Source organism: Chiloscyllium punctatum, chromosome 11 (assembly GCF_047496795.1).
Source record: "Chiloscyllium punctatum isolate Juve2018m chromosome 11, sChiPun1.3, whole genome shotgun sequence".
In the NCBI taxonomy this organism is placed as follows: domain Eukaryota; kingdom Metazoa; phylum Chordata; class Chondrichthyes; order Orectolobiformes; family Hemiscylliidae; genus Chiloscyllium; species Chiloscyllium punctatum.
In genome coordinates, this window is record NC_092749.1 from 62,585,782 (window position 1) to 62,603,061 (window position 17,280).

At 40.0% G+C, this 17,280-nt stretch overlaps 1 protein-coding gene across 3 annotated transcripts in view; it reads left to right on the forward strand.

Annotated features, from left to right (window-relative positions):
• Nucleotides 1-17,280, forward strand: part of LOC140483036 (echinoderm microtubule-associated protein-like 6) — a 544,931-nt gene that overhangs the window by 431,887 nt on the left and 95,764 nt on the right. For all 3 annotated transcript variants that reach the window (XM_072580923.1, XM_072580924.1, XM_072580925.1), the window contains 3 exons: nucleotides 6,775-6,904; nucleotides 7,597-7,695; nucleotides 16,612-16,785. In XM_072580923.1, the coding sequence (XP_072437024.1) occupies nucleotides 6,775-6,904; nucleotides 7,597-7,695; nucleotides 16,612-16,785 (403 nt within the window). The remainder of the gene's footprint in view (nucleotides 1-6,774; nucleotides 6,905-7,596; nucleotides 7,696-16,611; nucleotides 16,786-17,280) is intronic.

A 17,280-nucleotide genomic window follows, 5' to 3' on the forward strand; every position in this document is an offset into this window, starting at 1 on the left:
AGTTTGGGTCTCTAGCTTAGTCCAGTATTGTTCTCTTGGTGTCTCTACTGGCCTTACACAGTAATCACCTCTGGATTTCCTGTAAAGGCCAGTATCGTTTGACTTGAATGCCATACACCTGGACTTCAGTAGGCAATGGATCTCTGTTGTGCTGCCTCAGACCAGCACTGTGCTTCTAACCATCACTGATTGTAGTAACAGGCTCGTGCCCAAGTCTATTGCAACAGAATTGGTTGAGGAAAATTAATCTTTATTGGTTCAACATTTTTCAATTGGAAAATGGCTGCCTAATTAAATATGCAGAAGTTTTTCAGGAAGGGTTAGAGACTAACAAGGGGCCAAGGCTAGTTTACATGTTGACCAAAAGGAAATTTTGCAAGGCCCGCCCAGTGCCATTTTCCTTATGGACAAAAATAGAGGCTAGAAAGCAAAGGAATCATCAGACCAGAGCAAATTACGGAATGGGAAGCACTGGTCATACTGATTGTGAAGCCTGATGTTTCGGTTCGCCTGTGTGGGGATTTTGAGTAAATAATAGGCCACTTCTTGCAGCTGGATAAATAGCCAATCCCTCTCATCGAGGACTTGTATGCGAAAAACTGATGAAGGGGCTGTCCTTCACAAAGCTGGGCATAAGCCATGCATCCCCACAAGAGCTACTAAATAAGGAGTTCCAGAAGTATGACACAATTGTGCCCATAAACAGTTTATACAAGGCTGCCAATTGGGATATCAGCCTGCACCCTTTGAGTGGATGATCGAGAACATTTTGCAAGGTTTACCCCAGGTTGCCATTTTTCTGGATGACATGCTAATAATCAGGCAAACCAATAAAGAGCACTTTGAGAACTTGGACTTGGTGCTTAAAATGTTTCTCCAGGTGGGCATACACATGAGAAGGTAAAAATGTGTGTTCCAGGTATTCCAGATGACCTACTTTGGTTACAGAGCCGACAAAAGCAGGTTAGACCTGTTGGAAGAGAGGGCAATCAAAAAAGTGCTCTGGCTCCCAGGTCTGTACTGGAGTTTAGTTTTTCCTGGGTTGGTGAATTATTAAGGGAAATTCCGATGTAACCTGACATTCATTATGGCACTCCTATATCTGCTATTCATGAAGAGTCAGCCTTAGAAATGATTATGTAGCCAAGTAACTTTTAGTTATCTAAGGTGTTGTCTCACTATGATCCTAAGCGACATGCAATGCCTCCCCACATGGTATAGAGGTAATGTTAGCTCACCAGAGAGGAATGCCCAGTGGGCATGTGCTTCCCAGACTTTGGCCTGTGCCAAATGCAAATATGCCCAGGTAGAGAAAGACAACTTGGGAGTCATCTTTGGTATGAGAAAGTTCCAGCAATACTTTTGTACATGTACATTTGTCATATTAACAAACCACAAGCACCTGCTGGAACTATGTAAAGATGACAAGGCTATACCGACCATAGCTTCTAGTTGAATTCAGTGGTGGACCATTATTCTCAGTGCATACAACTACAAGTTGGAACACTGTCCAGGAGCCATGTGGTAAATGTGGATGCCTGGAGCTGCCTCCCACCAGAAGAGTCAGTTATGGTTTTTAACTTCCTGGACATCCTTCCGGCCACTGCTGACAGCATGGACACAAAAACATCCCATCCTGTTAAAAGTAAAACAGCTGGTGGTTGCGAGGGAAACAGATGCCCCACCAGAACCAGGACCAAAAACACAGGATGGCATATTATGGGGAGCAAAAATTATTGTCACCGCCAGATACTGGCTGAACTCCATCAGGGTTATCAAAGGGTTTCCAAAATGAAATAGTTGGCAAGGAATTATGTCTGGTGGCCAGAATTGGAGGACATAGCTGCATTGGTGTGGCAGTGCCCAGAGTGCTAACAAGGACAAAGCTTACTGCCAGCAGCGTGCCCACATTCGTGGGAATGGCCAGTTAAACCCTGTACTTGGTTATGCATCTACTGTGCCAGTCCTTTCATTGGCTCAATGTTCCTGGTCATTGTGGATGACTAAAGTGATTGGATATGCATAGAGTTCATTTGGCAAACTCAGGTGTAATGACTGAAAAGTTGTGAGGGTTGTTTGTAATGCATAGACTCCCAGAAGTATTGGTCATAGGCAACAGAATGTCATTTACCACCAGGCAATTCGAGTATTTCTTAAAGTCAAACAGCATTCATAATGTTTGGAAAGCTCCATACCAACCATCTTCCAATGCTCTGGTGGAAAGAGCAGTCCAAATGTTGAAAGCTGGTTTAAAGAAGAAACAGCCTATAGCTTCACTTGCTACCAAACTGTCCTGGTTCCTGTTTGATTGAGGACTACCCCTCACACAACTACAGGGATAGCTCCAGCAGAGTTGCTGATGGGGAGAAGATTCCACACCAGGTTAAATCTAATATTCTTGGACCTAGTGGAGGGGTAAAGGGTGAAATAGCAGCAGGAATGCAGGTGCTGACTGCAGGCCTCCTCTAAGCAAGAGAGACATTTGACTTCAGGGGATGAGGTTTGGTGCCAGAATCGCAAAGAAACATCAGTATGAGATGAATGCAGACTCAATAGTAGGTCTAACATACGACGAACGGCTGAAAATCTTGGGATTGTATTCATTAGAGTTTACAAGTTTGAGGGGAGATCTAATAGAAGCTTACAAGGTAATGCACAGTTTAGAAAAGGGTGGACACTGGGAAGTTGTTGCCATTAGGCAGGGGGACTAGGACCCGTGGGCACCGCCTTAGAATTAGAGGGGGTCGACTTAGAATAGAAATGAGGAGACATTGCTTCAGCTGGAGAGTGGTGAGCCTGTGGAATTCATTGCCACAGAGTGCAGTGGAGACTGGGACATTAAATGTCTTCAAGAATTTATCAAGCTCTGCCTTGATCTCGCAAGAAATTAAGGGCGAGGGGAGAGTGCAGGTAGTAGAGTTGAAATGCCCATCACCCATGATTAAATGGCAGAATGGATTCAATGGGCCAAATGGCCTTAATACTGTTATCATTGGGGGAAAAAAAAAGGAGAAAACTCTCCCAAGGCACTCTGGTCACAAAGGACAGGCTACGAACCAGTACCCACCACCTATGTTTGCGTCTGAGTCAGAGGAACTGGACCCGGAGCAAAAATGTCCCAGGAGAAGTTACAACAGAAAGAACAGGCCTACATTCTCTGACTTAGATTCAGAAGGTCTTCTCAGTCTACAGACTGGCTTTGAGCTGGCTGGTCAGAGCCCATGTATTGTGTGCATGTAAATAAAGAGTGACTTGGTGACAGGATACCTGCCTCTGCAGTTATTTCACTCTCCAACAAAAAAGGACCAGTCTATGTCCATGGACACAGAATGGGAAGGATGTGGTAATTGTAACAAGGTCAGCTAGCTGGACCTCTTAGGATAGGATTTCCCTGATTTGGGCTGTTAATCTGGTCAAATCAGGGAGACTTGGCTGATGTACAATAAGTGTGAGTGTCAAAGATACTGACATTCTTGAGCCGGACTCTGTACAAGACTGTACTATAGTCAAAGACTATTATTGTGCAAAGAAAGGGTGACTTGGTGATACAGTAAAACTATTTTAGTCATCATCCTACCTGTCCTTAACCCTTCCATTTGTTTCAACACCTGCGTTCAAAATCTGGTAATCATGAAGTTACTTATTCTTTGTCTCCATGAAGTGTTCCATTGGTTCCACAAAAGCTGAAGGAAATACTGCTTCCCCATGAGCTTTTTCAAAGCTTCAAATTTAACATGTCACTCTGAGGATCAAACACATATGAAACCTTCTAGCAATTTAAACACTAATATTAGATGACTTACAGTGTGGAAACAGGCCCTTCGGCCTAACAAGTCCACACCAACCCTCCAAAGAGCAACCCACCCAGACCCATTCCCCTACATTTACCCCTTCACCTAACACTACGGGCAATTTAGCATGGCCAATTCACCTAACCTGCACATTTTTGGACTGTGGGAGAAAACCAGAGCACCCAGAGGAAACCCACGCAGACACAGGGAGAACGTGCAAACTCCACACAGTCAGTCGCCTGAGGCAGGAATTGAACCTGGGTATCTGGCGCTGTGAGGCAGCAGTGCTAACCACTATACCACACGGTTGGGAATAATTACTTAACTTTAAAAAAATTACAAGATATGGAGCAGTTTAGACATTTCTGGATTGCACGTGTTTACCATGTGAATTTATCAAGGAATAACGATGAGCCGTTTGGATACTGATGCCTGAACCTTTGCAATTTTTCTTAGTGTCACCTGGTTACTGATGACTACAGCTTTGTAAATCAACAAGTTTATGCATGCTGTAAGCTACCTGCTGTTTAAAAGAAAATTTGTTGACTTTAGAGCAAAGGCAAGCAAACTCAAGGAGATAAAAGATTGGTTTTTCAATATTTAAGGGCCTTAAACTAATGCTCATGGTTGCCTAGCACCCCTTTCTGGAATGGTTTCCTATTTTATAGGCTAATGAATTCATTAAAGAAGATACCCCAGAAGCTGAAAGTCTCTCTCATTTTGTCAGTAGAAGTTCCTGGGAACTTGAAGTTTCCTAAAGTAATATTTCTGACAACTTTGCATATCACGAAAAGCTGGACTGTGATCACTTTCCAAAGAATTGGATTCAAGTTAATTACAACCAGAATTGGAATAGGTTGTTATCAGAAGACCCAGTGGACCATGAGAAGCCATTACATTCTATCCTTTGTTTTCAAATCCTTGGTTCAGTTTTTTTCCTTTGGCCCATGTTAAAGTAGCATCTGTACAGGGACTGTTTTCTTTTTGTGTTATGTGAGGATTCATGGGATATTATTCAAGTTCTGGATTATAGTTTAGATATTAATCATTGTTGGTTTATAATTACTAAAATTTTGAGTTCATTAAAGAAGCCTGGTGCACATTTCTTTTACGCTGAACAAAAGAAAAGTAATTAGCTATCTTGGTGATTGGATTAAACATTTATACTGATGATGCAACTGTTAGAGGGGTTTAATTTTCTGTGCACTCCTTCCATTACGGTTGCAACAATACTGGTCTAAATTCAATTATATCTAGTTGCAGGGTCCCAAGGTAGAAGATGGGCATTCTTCCTCTAGGCATCAGGTGGTTAGGGTTTGGTGATGGAGGCAACCCAGGACCTAAATGTCCTTGGTGGAGTGGGAGGAGTGGTTGAATTGTTCAGTCACAGGGTGGTGGGGTTGGTTGGTGCGGATGTCCTGTGCCCACACCTCCCCTCTCACCTGATCCATAGCGCCCCCCACCAGCCCTCACCTCACTCCTAGTGCCTTCCCCTGCCACCGCAGGAAGTGCAAAACCTGCACCCACACCTCCTCCCTCACCTCCATCCAAGGGCTCCAAAGGATCCTTCCACATCCGACAGAAATTTACCTACACCTCCACTAGTGTCATCTACTGTATCATTTGCACCCAATGTGGTCTCCTCTATATCGAGGAGACAAGATGCCAACTTGCGGATCGTTTCAGAGAACATCTCTAGGACACCCGCACCTATCAGCCCCACTCACCCATGGGGAAACAATTCAACTCCCCCTTCCATTCCGGTAAGGATATGCAGGTCCTGGGCCTCCTCCATTGCCAAACCCTAACCACCCGACACCTGGAGGAAGAACACCTCATTTTCTGCCTTGGGACCCTGCAACCACATGGGATTAGTGTGGATTTCACTATATTCCTCATTTCCCCTCCTCCCACATTATCCCAGTCCCAAGCCTCCAACTCAGCACCGCCCTCTTGACCTGTCCATCACCTTTCCCATCTACCCGCCCCACCCTCGTCTCTGACCCATCACCATCTACTTATTGCATTCTCAGCCTCCTTCCCCACCCTCTCCCATTTATCTCTCAGCACCCTGGCCCACAATCCTCATTCCTGATGAAGGGCTTATGCCTGAAACATCGATTCTCCTGCTCCTCAGATGCTGCCTGATCTGCTGTGCTTTGAGCACCACACTCTCGACACCACTAATACCCAGTCAGTCAGTCAGTCAGTCAATCTCATCTCTCTGTTACATTATCCAAACACCGTTTGCCTCTGAATCTTTGTGGCTGCTATAGTATTAAGTGACCCTAACTTGAATCTCCACCCCAATCCCAACTCTTTCTCCTACCTGATAACACTTTTCCAACCCCCCCCCCCCCCCCCCCCACCTTGGTCCTGATCTGACCCCACTTCCCTCTGACAACACTACTTGCCTGGTGCTGACCCCTGTTCCCTTCTCCCTCACCTCATCTCAGACTAGATCCAACCTGACTCCCACTCAGTCTCAGCCCCAATCTGGACTCCCTTCTCTTCTTGGGTCTGGATTGCAAATCCTCCGCCAGATTATAACCCCTTCTTGGACTCCTTCCAGCATCTATACAGAGTACCCTAGCATCCACTGTGCTGCCTGGCTCCAACTTGCCCCATTCAGCTCTTTCTCACCCTACACATGGTACAGACTTAACTCTCCTCTTAGCACCAGCCAAAACCCAATTCTTGACCCCCTCCCAAACTCACCTAAGCCCCACCACTAGTTCCTCCTCCCAATTTTAAAATTATTGAAATAGCTTTGCATGTAAAAGAGGCTTTTAGACTTTTTGAAAAGTGGGCATGGCTTCTGTCCAGATTCTTTTTGACTGTGTCTGCCCCAACAATGATTCATGGTTTCATCATAACATGGCTTCACTTTCTGAACTTCCAGTGTTCATATTATAACAGATTTTCACTGTGTGTAATTTTGAAGTGTGGTGTTTTTGAAATTAAATTCATGTTTTTCTTTCAGGAAATTGCCTTAGAACATGTGTTTGGATACAGAGGCTTTGACTGCCGCAACAATCTTCATTATCTCAATGATGGGACTGATATTGTTTTTCACACAGCTGCTGCTGGCATTGTTCAGAACCTGTCATCAGGTAATAAGTAAATGACTTTTCAATTCAGGCAAAGAAGATAGAATTCTGAACATCAGGCAACAATTATGCCATTTTGTTTCTGTCTTCAAGTGAATTCAGATGTAAATCTTAACTTCATTTATGGTCTTGATTCCATAACCCCTAGTTCCTAGGCCAAACATAAATCCAATAATCTCAGTTTTTAAAATTTCCAGTTGACAGTCTCAATAGCATTTTGGGGAGTGTTCCAGGTTTTTACACGAAGTCCAGAGAAGTACCTCCTGAAATCAACCCGAACAGCTTAGCTCTAAGTCTAGGGTTATGTCATTTTGCTATGAACTTGTATCAGAGGAAATAGTTCCTATCCAGCCTCTTTAGTAGCTTAAACACTCAATTAGGTCCCCTTATCTTCTATATTAGAGGGAATACAAGTTGTTTGGTCCTTAGATTGACTGCATTGTGCTGGTAGTCCTGGTATTAAATAAGAGGCCATCAATCATTTTGGCAAAAATGGTTTTATAGGATAAAACCAATCTCCTCTGTGCAGATAATGGATAGTTTTTTTTTAAATTTATGTCAATCTGTTTGAATATCAAAGCATTTGTTTAAATTAAAATGTGTGAATTTACAATAGGAAATTTATATTGTCTTGGTCCAGTATGCAGATGTCTTATTTTGTATTGTATCTGTTCTGTTTAAATGATTCTCATTAGGTCTCCAAAGTTTTTATGTGGAGCATACAGATGACATACTCTGCTTAACTGTCAACCAACACCCAAAGTACAAAAATGTTGTAGCAACTGGACAAATAGGTAAGACAAATTGCCATTTCAACTCAAAACAGAAGCATCATCATCAATTGGCTCAATTAATAAAAGATTAGTATTTGTATAGTTAAAAATCACAATACCAGGTTATAGTCCAACAGGTTTAATTGGAAGCACTAGCTTCTAATAGTATTTATATGTTAGCTTAAAATTAAACCACAAATCAATTATAGTATAATGATCCAAACATTAACATTAGGGCATTTGATATTATATATATTTGTAAATTATTGATAAATCTAGATAAAGGAACAAGATATACAGTGGAGGATAAAACCAAGATTTACAAAAGTAGGGAAGAATAAAAGAAAAAAAATAAATCAAGTCATCCAGAACTTACTTGAGTCTGTACCTGTTCATTCACTGTAGCTTCACCAGAAATACAACAGGTCTACTTGCAGGATCTCCACCAGATTTGTGGTGAGATACAACAGTTGCCAGGAAATTCAGGGCTATGGTGGTTAAGGATTCCAAACTTGGCTTTTAAAAATGTTGTTTGAAGACAAGCAAATACTTCTGTTATTGCTCAAAATATCACACTTCAGGTAGAAGTGTAAAGGAATCAGTATCTCACCAGGATACAAAATACAGAACGTGTATTAACATCTTTTGCATAAAACAAACCACTAGTTAATCAACAATAATTAGACTCTGTAGGCATAAAGGGTAAATCTAAAGCAAGAAATATTAATGATTTGTTTTGTATATTGCTTTTAAAGTAGTACATGGTTGTGTTTACTGTGAGCAACACCAAATAAAGAACTTACTTCTAACAAAATGAAAATAGAGAATTTTTCCTTCCATCATATTTCAAACATTGGTCATTTGTATTGGCAGATTTCAGTGTTACTTTTCCATATAATTATTAAAAATGGCACATTCCTAACATTACAACAGATCAGTTTTCAATGAGCAATGCTTATATGAAGATGAACAAAATAATTCAGTCAAAACTAATCAAAATACTTTCATCAGTATGAAATAAGAAGCTTCTGCTGAGTGGTACAGAAATCTATCAATAAAAAAAAAGGTATGGATTGAACTAATGTTTTTTAAAAATGCTGAAACAGTAAAATTCTGCCCTGGGTAGGGTAGAAAATGGGCAGTAGCCAATCAGCCACTATTACTCACCTATCTGATTTTCTTTTCTCTTCATTTGAAAGTAAAGTTATAATGGATATATATAACACGGATCAGGAATGAGGCTAGGAACCTCTGGCATGGAGAGATAATTGGGAGGGGGAGGGGAGGAAGGTAGCTGAAAGTGTGATATGTGGGTGTAAAGGTGACAGGTCAGAGAGGAGGGTGAAATGGATAGGTTGAGAAGGAAGATTGGCAGGTAGGACAGGTCATGAAGGTAGTGCTGAGCTGGCAGGTTGGAACTGGGGTAAGGTGAAATGAGGAAACTGGTGAAGTGCACATTGATGCCCTGGGGTTGTAGTGTTCTGTGGCAGAAGATAAGGCATTCTTCCTCCAGGCGTCAGGCAGTGAGGGAGTGGCAGTGGAGGAGGCCCAGGACCTACATGTCCTTGGCAGAGTGGGAGGGGAAGTTGAAATATTTGGCCACAGGGTGGTGGGGTTGATTGGTGTGGGTGTCCCGGAGATGTTCCTTAAAGCGCTCTGCAAGAAGGTGTCCAGTCTCCCCAATGTAAAGGAGATTGCATTGGGAGCAATGGATACAATAAATAACATTTGTGGAAGTGCAGCTGAAACTTTGGAATGTGGAAGGCTCCTTTAGGGCCTTGGAGAGGTGAGAGGGTAGGTGTGGGGTGCAGATTTTGCAATTCCTGCAATTGCAGGGGAAGGTGCCAGGAGGGGAGGGTGGGTTGTTAGTTCTCCTTGGATGCTGCCTGATCTGCTGTGCTTTTCCAGCACCACTTTAATCTTGACTCTGATCACAGTCCTCACTTTCACCTATATATAATGCTGAGTCATTTTGCTACTCTTCCCCCAACAAATGGTGAGTTTTACCCCCACCATCTTTTCAGTTATATTGGACCAAATCTTATAGGGGTCTGAGCAATGTTGACTATGGCAAGATTTGTGGTAAAAAATAGATGAGAAGTCCAGCAAGGCTTAATCTCTACATTGAAGTATGTTGTTCCATTTTTTTAATGCTCTTGTCAAGCTGCAAGGCAAATTTCTTACTTGGCAGTGAAGAGTTGCCAATTAAGAACTATTATTGCTTGTTAAGCACCTTGTTAATTGCCCAACTCACCTAATTTATATTCAGCTTTCTATCTTGCCAAATGCACCAAACAAGTTGGATGTGCCCTGAGATTCTGTTTTGTGCTGAGCAACGTATAAGCTATTTGCGGCCAATGGTGAGCTGAAGTCACCAGGTTTCTGCACTGACTTCCATGTTGAGAATTCTTGGCATCTTGTTTGCTTAAGAAATTTAGTGAGATTGGAAGGTACATATGTCAATGAGGCAAAAAATGCAATTACTGTACATACTCGAGTAATAGTCAAATTTTTTGGACTACTTTTTAAGGTTAAATTTATAGAGTTGACTATAACATGGATACTACTTTTGAGGGGCTGAAATTCATGCCCATCAAAATTCATACTATATCATTAGCAGAAACCCAACTGATCTCTAAATGAAGAAAGAGGGAAAAGAAATTATGTTAATTCTGAAAACCTGGAGCGGAGCACAACAACAAGTGGACTGCAAGACTGGGAGCAAAGCAGAACAACTGGCAGACTGGAAAGCTGGATTGGAACATGATTGCCAGCACATAGACTTAATAAATATTGATCTGTTATCTGTGAAGAACTAGAGTCAACTTTTATATGAGATAACCTGGAATTTTCCATCTATTTGGTAAAAAGTAGAAGATTGACCTTTACATGACATTGACTGACTGTTACTTATGTATATATGATAATAAGGTGCTTAACAAGCAGTAATCCACCCTAATAGGCAATTTCACCGCTGCCTTGCAAGAAACTCACCTCAATGCCCAGTGGTTGCATGAAAGGTGGAGCGAGAGCACATTGATTCTGCACATGGAACATTCCTCAATTAAAACTTTGTTTCTATCTCCACAATGAAAGGGATAATACTGTTATTGACTTCAGGGGTAGAGCATGAAATATTGGAAGAAATTAACAGAGAGAGAGAGGAGGGACTAGTGGGTTTAGTGGTGTTAAAAGGAATAAATTGGCTGGATCTGATGATATGTATCTCAAGGGAGTGGTGGGGCAGTGATTTGTAATCTTCTTTGACCATAGGTGGGATGCAGAAGGAAGCCCACATTGTCCGATTAGTTAAAAAGGTGGAAAGGTCATACTAGGAAATTACAGGCTAGTCAGTCTGATCTCAGTGTGGAGAAGTTATTAGAAAGTATTCTGAGGGACACAATAGAAGGACACTTGGAGAGACATGAATTATTTAGGAATAGTTGGCATAGGTATTTAAGGGAATGTCAAATTTGGCAAATTTGAGGTGGTAACTGGAAGTGTTGATGAGGGAAAATGTATTTGATATGCTCCAAATGGACTTTAGCAAGACTTTTGATAAGGTCCAACATGGCAGATTGTTCAAGAACATAAGATCGCGTAGAAGTATAGTTACCACCCTATCTATTTTCATGGCATCCATGAACTTCTTGAACATACCTCTTACATATAAATCCAAATTATTAATGCACATCATAGATAGCAGCCATTCAGAACTCCACAGGAGACAGAGTTTCAACAGAGAAACATCTGTCTACCACCACCCTCTGCTTCCTACCTCTTAGCCAAATTTGGATCAAGTGTGCCACTTTGCCTTGGATCTCATGGAGTCCTATTTTCTTGACCAGTCTGCCATGAGAGACCTTGTCAGAAGCCTTGCTAAAGCCCATGCAAACCACATCAAATGCATTATTCTCATCAACAGGCCAAGTAAGCGCCTCAAAATATTCAATCAAATTTTTCAAACACAACCTTTCCTTAACAAATCCACTGTGAAGTACTTTGGCAGGATATTGTTCCAAGGTAGCAAAGTGTGACAGCCAATTTTCACACAAGACCCCATAAACATAAAATTGTTGAATTCCTTGTGTTAATTAGCAAGCAGCACAGATTAGTAACATGGATTTAGTTTCCTTGAAAATCTCATGTGAATTTAACAGCTCAAACTACAACTCACATTTAAATACAATCACATATGCAATCTGCTTCTAGCTTGTTTCTGCTTGACTGTGCATGATATTTGGTAATGTGGATACATAGGTTATTTGGTTGATATACATATCCAGTTCTTAAAGCCATGATATGGAGGCGCCAGTGTTAGACTGGGGTGGGCAAAGTTAAAAATCACAGAACACCAGGTTATAGTCCAATAGGGTTATTTGGAAGCACTAACTTTAGGAGCACTGCTCCTTCATCAGGTAACTGTGGAGCAGGACCATAAGACACAGAATTTATCGCAAAAGATTACAGTGTTGTGCAACTGAAATGATATATTGAACAAACCTAGAATGCTGTTAAGTCTTTGATCTTTTAGAATGGGTTGCAGGTTTCGGTTCATTAATATGTAAATCCCAGAACTACTTTTAAGTCAAATTCTCAAGATAACAAGGTTTTAGAAAAGAAGGCGACATCTCAGCTCAGACAATGCATTAAAGGTGTGAAGTTAGAGTCTGTCTGTATCTCAATCTTGAGTCAGACTGGTTCTATTTCCAAAGTGGAATTTATAAAATACCACATGGATTGACTGCCTGCAGATGGTGCACTTTTTGAGCAAAATAGAATGTATTTGCAAATACAAATTCACCCAATAGACTTGTGTGTGTGTGTGTGCGTGCGCGCATGAGAGCAAGAGAGTTTGTGAGTGTGTGCATGAGAGAGTGTGTTTGCATGTGCACATGCTTGGTAAGGTGTGTGTGTGTGTGTGTGTGTGATGGATATAAGCCTGTGAGAGGGTGTGTGCAGGGGTGTGAGTGTGGGGTGTGTATGTGTGTGTCTGTTGTGTATGAGAGAGTGTGTCTTAAAGTAACATAGCTCTTAAAATAATAATACAATCCCATTCTTCCATGAACAAATTACATACACCCTATATAAGTGTTATGGTAAAAACTGAAAGAACTGCAGATGCTGGTAAATCAGAAACAAAAACAGAAATTTCAGGAAAACCTCAGCAGATCTAGCAGCATCTATGAAAAGAAATCAGAGATAATGTTTCAGTTCTGAGGAAGGGTCACTGGAACCAAAACATGAACTCTAATTTCTCTTCACAGATGCTGCCAGATCTGCTGAGCTTCCAGCAACTTACACTTTATGGTAGTTGTGAAATTACTTACAGAAAAGATTGAAAAGATTACGAGTTTGAGTCCAAGAGTCTATATAATGCATATTTGTTTTGACAATATTTCTGGGTCTTGTGATGGTGTAACCTTCCAGAGATTTAGACTTTGCACTTGGCTTTTCTTGATTTGTAGGTATGTTGGAATCTTATATGCTGTTAGTGTGTTAACTGTTATCCTAATGGTTTTCCATACCTTAATATTCAAAGCTATTTTTGTGTGTGTTTTGTGCATAATTCTAGTATTGCACAGTTCCTTGTGTTAGCTTCTGTCTTTCCTTTATGTTGGTCAGTGTTAGGACTTGTTGAGAGTCTAGCCAGATAGCAGCCTGACAATATTATCCTGTCTTGGTCTCTGTTGGTGAAGGTAAGCCTATGTCCAGAGATATCGGCACTTTGAAGCCAAGTGTGTAGTAAGTGATCAAGTCATAATTCTGTAGACTTACAGGAATTCGTTGTAGTCTAGATATTGCACTTATAGTGATTTGTACAAAATCATTTCCAATTCTCTGTAGTTTCCCTAGTGAATTGCTTTCCAAATAGGTATGTTTGGAACTTGTGATACACACCACCAACTTCCAGAACATTTCAGAAAATATCTCTGGGATACATGCACCAAACAACCCCAGCACCTTGTGGCCGACCACTTCAACTCCCCCTCCCACTCTACCAATGACATGCAAGTCTTGGGCCTCCTCCACCACCAAATCCTAGCCACTCGATGCCTGGAGGAAGAACATCTCATCTTCTGCCTTGGGACCCTCCAACCACACTGCATCAATGTTGATTTCTTCAGTTTCCTCATGTGAGCTGAGCTTTCTGGGATTGACAAAATTTCCTCTTTTCATTATACAATACAGCACCAACTTCAAATGTTTTCTATGGCATTGAATCTGTCTGGGTTAGTCCCACAACAATTATACTCAATGTGAGGATCCTTGGTCTCTTCTGCTGCAGTTGGCATTTAGTGGTGTCATGCATGGTCAAAGTATTTGGATCCAAGTTGGTCAGTTAAATCTTTATAGCTGTTCTAATGGTGAATTCTGAAGTTTATTTTTACACAAGGCTGATTTTCCACCATTTCTCATAGTTCAGCAAGATTTATATGGTCTTTTTGAAACAGGCCAGAAATGTTTCCAATGACTTCCTTCTTTTCTCTCCTTGCTTACCTTGTTTTTTCGATCTAAAAACCACATCTCCATTGTTTGTTGAAAAAGCCTACACTTGAATAGGATGGGTATGGCCTTTGTTAGTCATCTTTCTAATGTTTCTTGATTTCAACAATGGGAATTTATTGTGCTCTTGCTACTATAAGGTTACTATCTCACTACAAAGATTCAGCAGTGGTGTTGTTCTGTTTCTTTTATGTTTGTTTCATTCTGTCCTGTGTTTTTTTTTACATGCAGCTTGGTCTTTGTTTAATTTTGTTTTACAAAGCTATTACTCACAGTTGGGTAGCTTTTTAAATCTGGAATCTCAGCATAGGTGTAACTTCTTCACTGTTGCAACATTTCTCTGACATCATCTCTTGTGATATTCAAACTTGTCACTGCTTTGTTTTTAAGAAAAAACCCCAGATCTGATCACCATCTCTTATTTCCTGTGTTATTGGTAAGAATACAGATTAAGAAGCTTGGGTATTCAGTTTATTTTAAAATCGCATGAAAACTTATTTAATACCTTGAGCTATAACTTTCTGTACAGATAACTATATATTTAACCTACATCTGATGAACTGCATATAGCAGTTGTTCATATTCTTGCATTCTGGTACTTGATTTGATTTGGAGATGCCAGTGTTGGGTGTACAAAGTTACAAATCACACAACACCAGGTTATAGTCCAACAGGTTTAATCGGAAGCACTAGCTTTCGGAGCACCGCTCCTTCAGGTGGTTGTGGAGCGCACAATTGTAAGACAGAATTTATAGCAAAAGTTTACAGTGTGATGTAACTGAAATTATACATTGAAAAATACCTTGATTGTTTGTTAAGTCTTTCATCTGTTATAATTCTATTAGATGAGAGACTTAACAATCAAGGTATTTTTCAATGTTATAATTTCAGTTACATCACACTGTAAACTTTTGCTATAAATTCTGTGTCTTACAATTGTGTACTCCACAACCACCTGATGAAGGAGCAGCACTCCAAAAGCTAGTGCTTCCAATTAAACCTGTTGGACTATAACCTGGTACTTGACTTATTAGCATATCCAGTTCTTAAAGCAACTCAGCTCTTAAAGATGAAATGTGGAACGTCGAACTTTGCAGTGTCTTTTAGTACCATACTGAAATGTCATTTTAGATAATGTGCTGAAATTTCTAAAGTGGGACCTGAATCATAACAGGCAGACAGAAAGAAAGAAACAAAGAAGAGTTATGCATAATGTTCTAATTAAGAGACAAGGCTGTAAAGGAGAAATCCTACGTATTTCATTCTTAGGTCATGTCCAACCCTCAAATGATGCAAGGAGCTTATCTACCTGCTGTCACTTCTCACTGTGACTATTTATGCAAAATATCCACAGAAGCTATCTGAATATTTGAGTGAAATACCGCTGCTTACTACCCTTAAATCTGGCTCACTACCTCCTTAACTCTTGTTGACCTCTTAAAATGTTCACGATACTTAATGTCAATGCCCTCCGTTTAGCTGTATTATGTAATAAAACATACTAACTACTGAACACAGAAGATTGCAAGGCAGAGTCAAATTGTTCATTTGATTATTTAATTTATTTAGATGAACAAAAGGAGGCCCAAATAATTTTGTAATTTATTTTTTATGGCTCTTCAAATATGTAGTTAGTATTCTCATTGTGTTAGTGCTTAGTTCCTATTATGTAGTAAGACTAAAACTATTTCTTCACTGTACTTTATAATGTAAACCTCGTTTGAAATATGGGTCAATTATTTAAATTGCAATCTTAATTTAACAAGCTAGTTTGAATAATAAAGTTTCATATATGGTAATAATACCCGTGTCACACTTCTAAGTTGCCTTCAAATCAGAATTTTGCTTTTCTTAAAAGCATATCTTACCTTGCATCCATTTTACTTGTTTAATTTGTTATTGGTATTTTTCCTCGGATTCTGTTGTATAATGCCTCAAGATCAGAGGTATAATTTATCTAGGATCAATATTTCCTCATTTGCACTTGCTGTCTCAATGCAGGTGATATTGCAGGTACATCAGGTAAGTTTATCAGTTCTTGCCCTTTTCCAAAGCCCACTGTTCCTCCTCCTTTCCATCATTCTCTTTATATGTATTTGTGCAGTTTCATTGGTTCTCTCATGACTGTGAAACTGTCACAATGTATTTGCTCATAAAGTAGATACATGTGATTGTGCAACCTATGATTTTGTTCTGAGTTCATTGCAGTGCTTAATAGTTAGTATTAGGATAATAAGCCTTTATTCTACGTTACTTGCCTGAACTAAATTAGTTGACTGTGAATGGATTTTGTTTCTGAGAAGATTCAAATAATTAATCAAAATGTTTATGCAAGCTACTGAAAGAAAACCACCTTCAAGTTTTAAATATTTTTGTCTTGTTGTGTCTATACTTTCATTTTGATTAATGCAATATTTCTACAATTACTAGGGACAACTCCATCAATTCATGTGTGGGATGTCATAACGAAGCAGACACTTTCTATTCTCCGTTGTTCCCACAATAAAGGTGTCAGTTATGTTAACTTTAGTGCCACTGGCAAGTTGCTGTTATCAGTGGGTGTCGACCCTGAACACACTATCACTGTTTGGAGGTGGCAGGAAGGTAATTTTTAAAGTTTATTATAATTAAGAAGTTATTTATTATATTTATTCTATTTTACAAAGTCATTGACCTACACTCATTTATTTATAATTATGGTAGTTAAGTGAGCAGGTTGTAGATTCTGCACAACTTGCATCAATGCTTTATTTGAACTCACAGAAAAAGGCAAAAAATGATTAACAGGATATCTCATCTTACATTTCCATCAGTAGCAATGAGACAGAGACCATTTGTCTGAGTTTTTTCTTTTATTCTATTATTTTCTCACTTTCTGCCTAGTTAATTTCTGATTTTGACAAAAATTTGTTGCATATCCCCCAAGTCTGACTGGCACAACTCACATCTGACATTCAGCCATCCATTTTAGATTTGGGTAGACCCCATAAAATCCTATAAAGCCTATACAACTTTAGAATCATCCTAGATTCTTAAAAACAATGCTTTGTCTCTCTTCTTCAATATCCACAATCTACTTAAATTCTTCTCCCACCTACT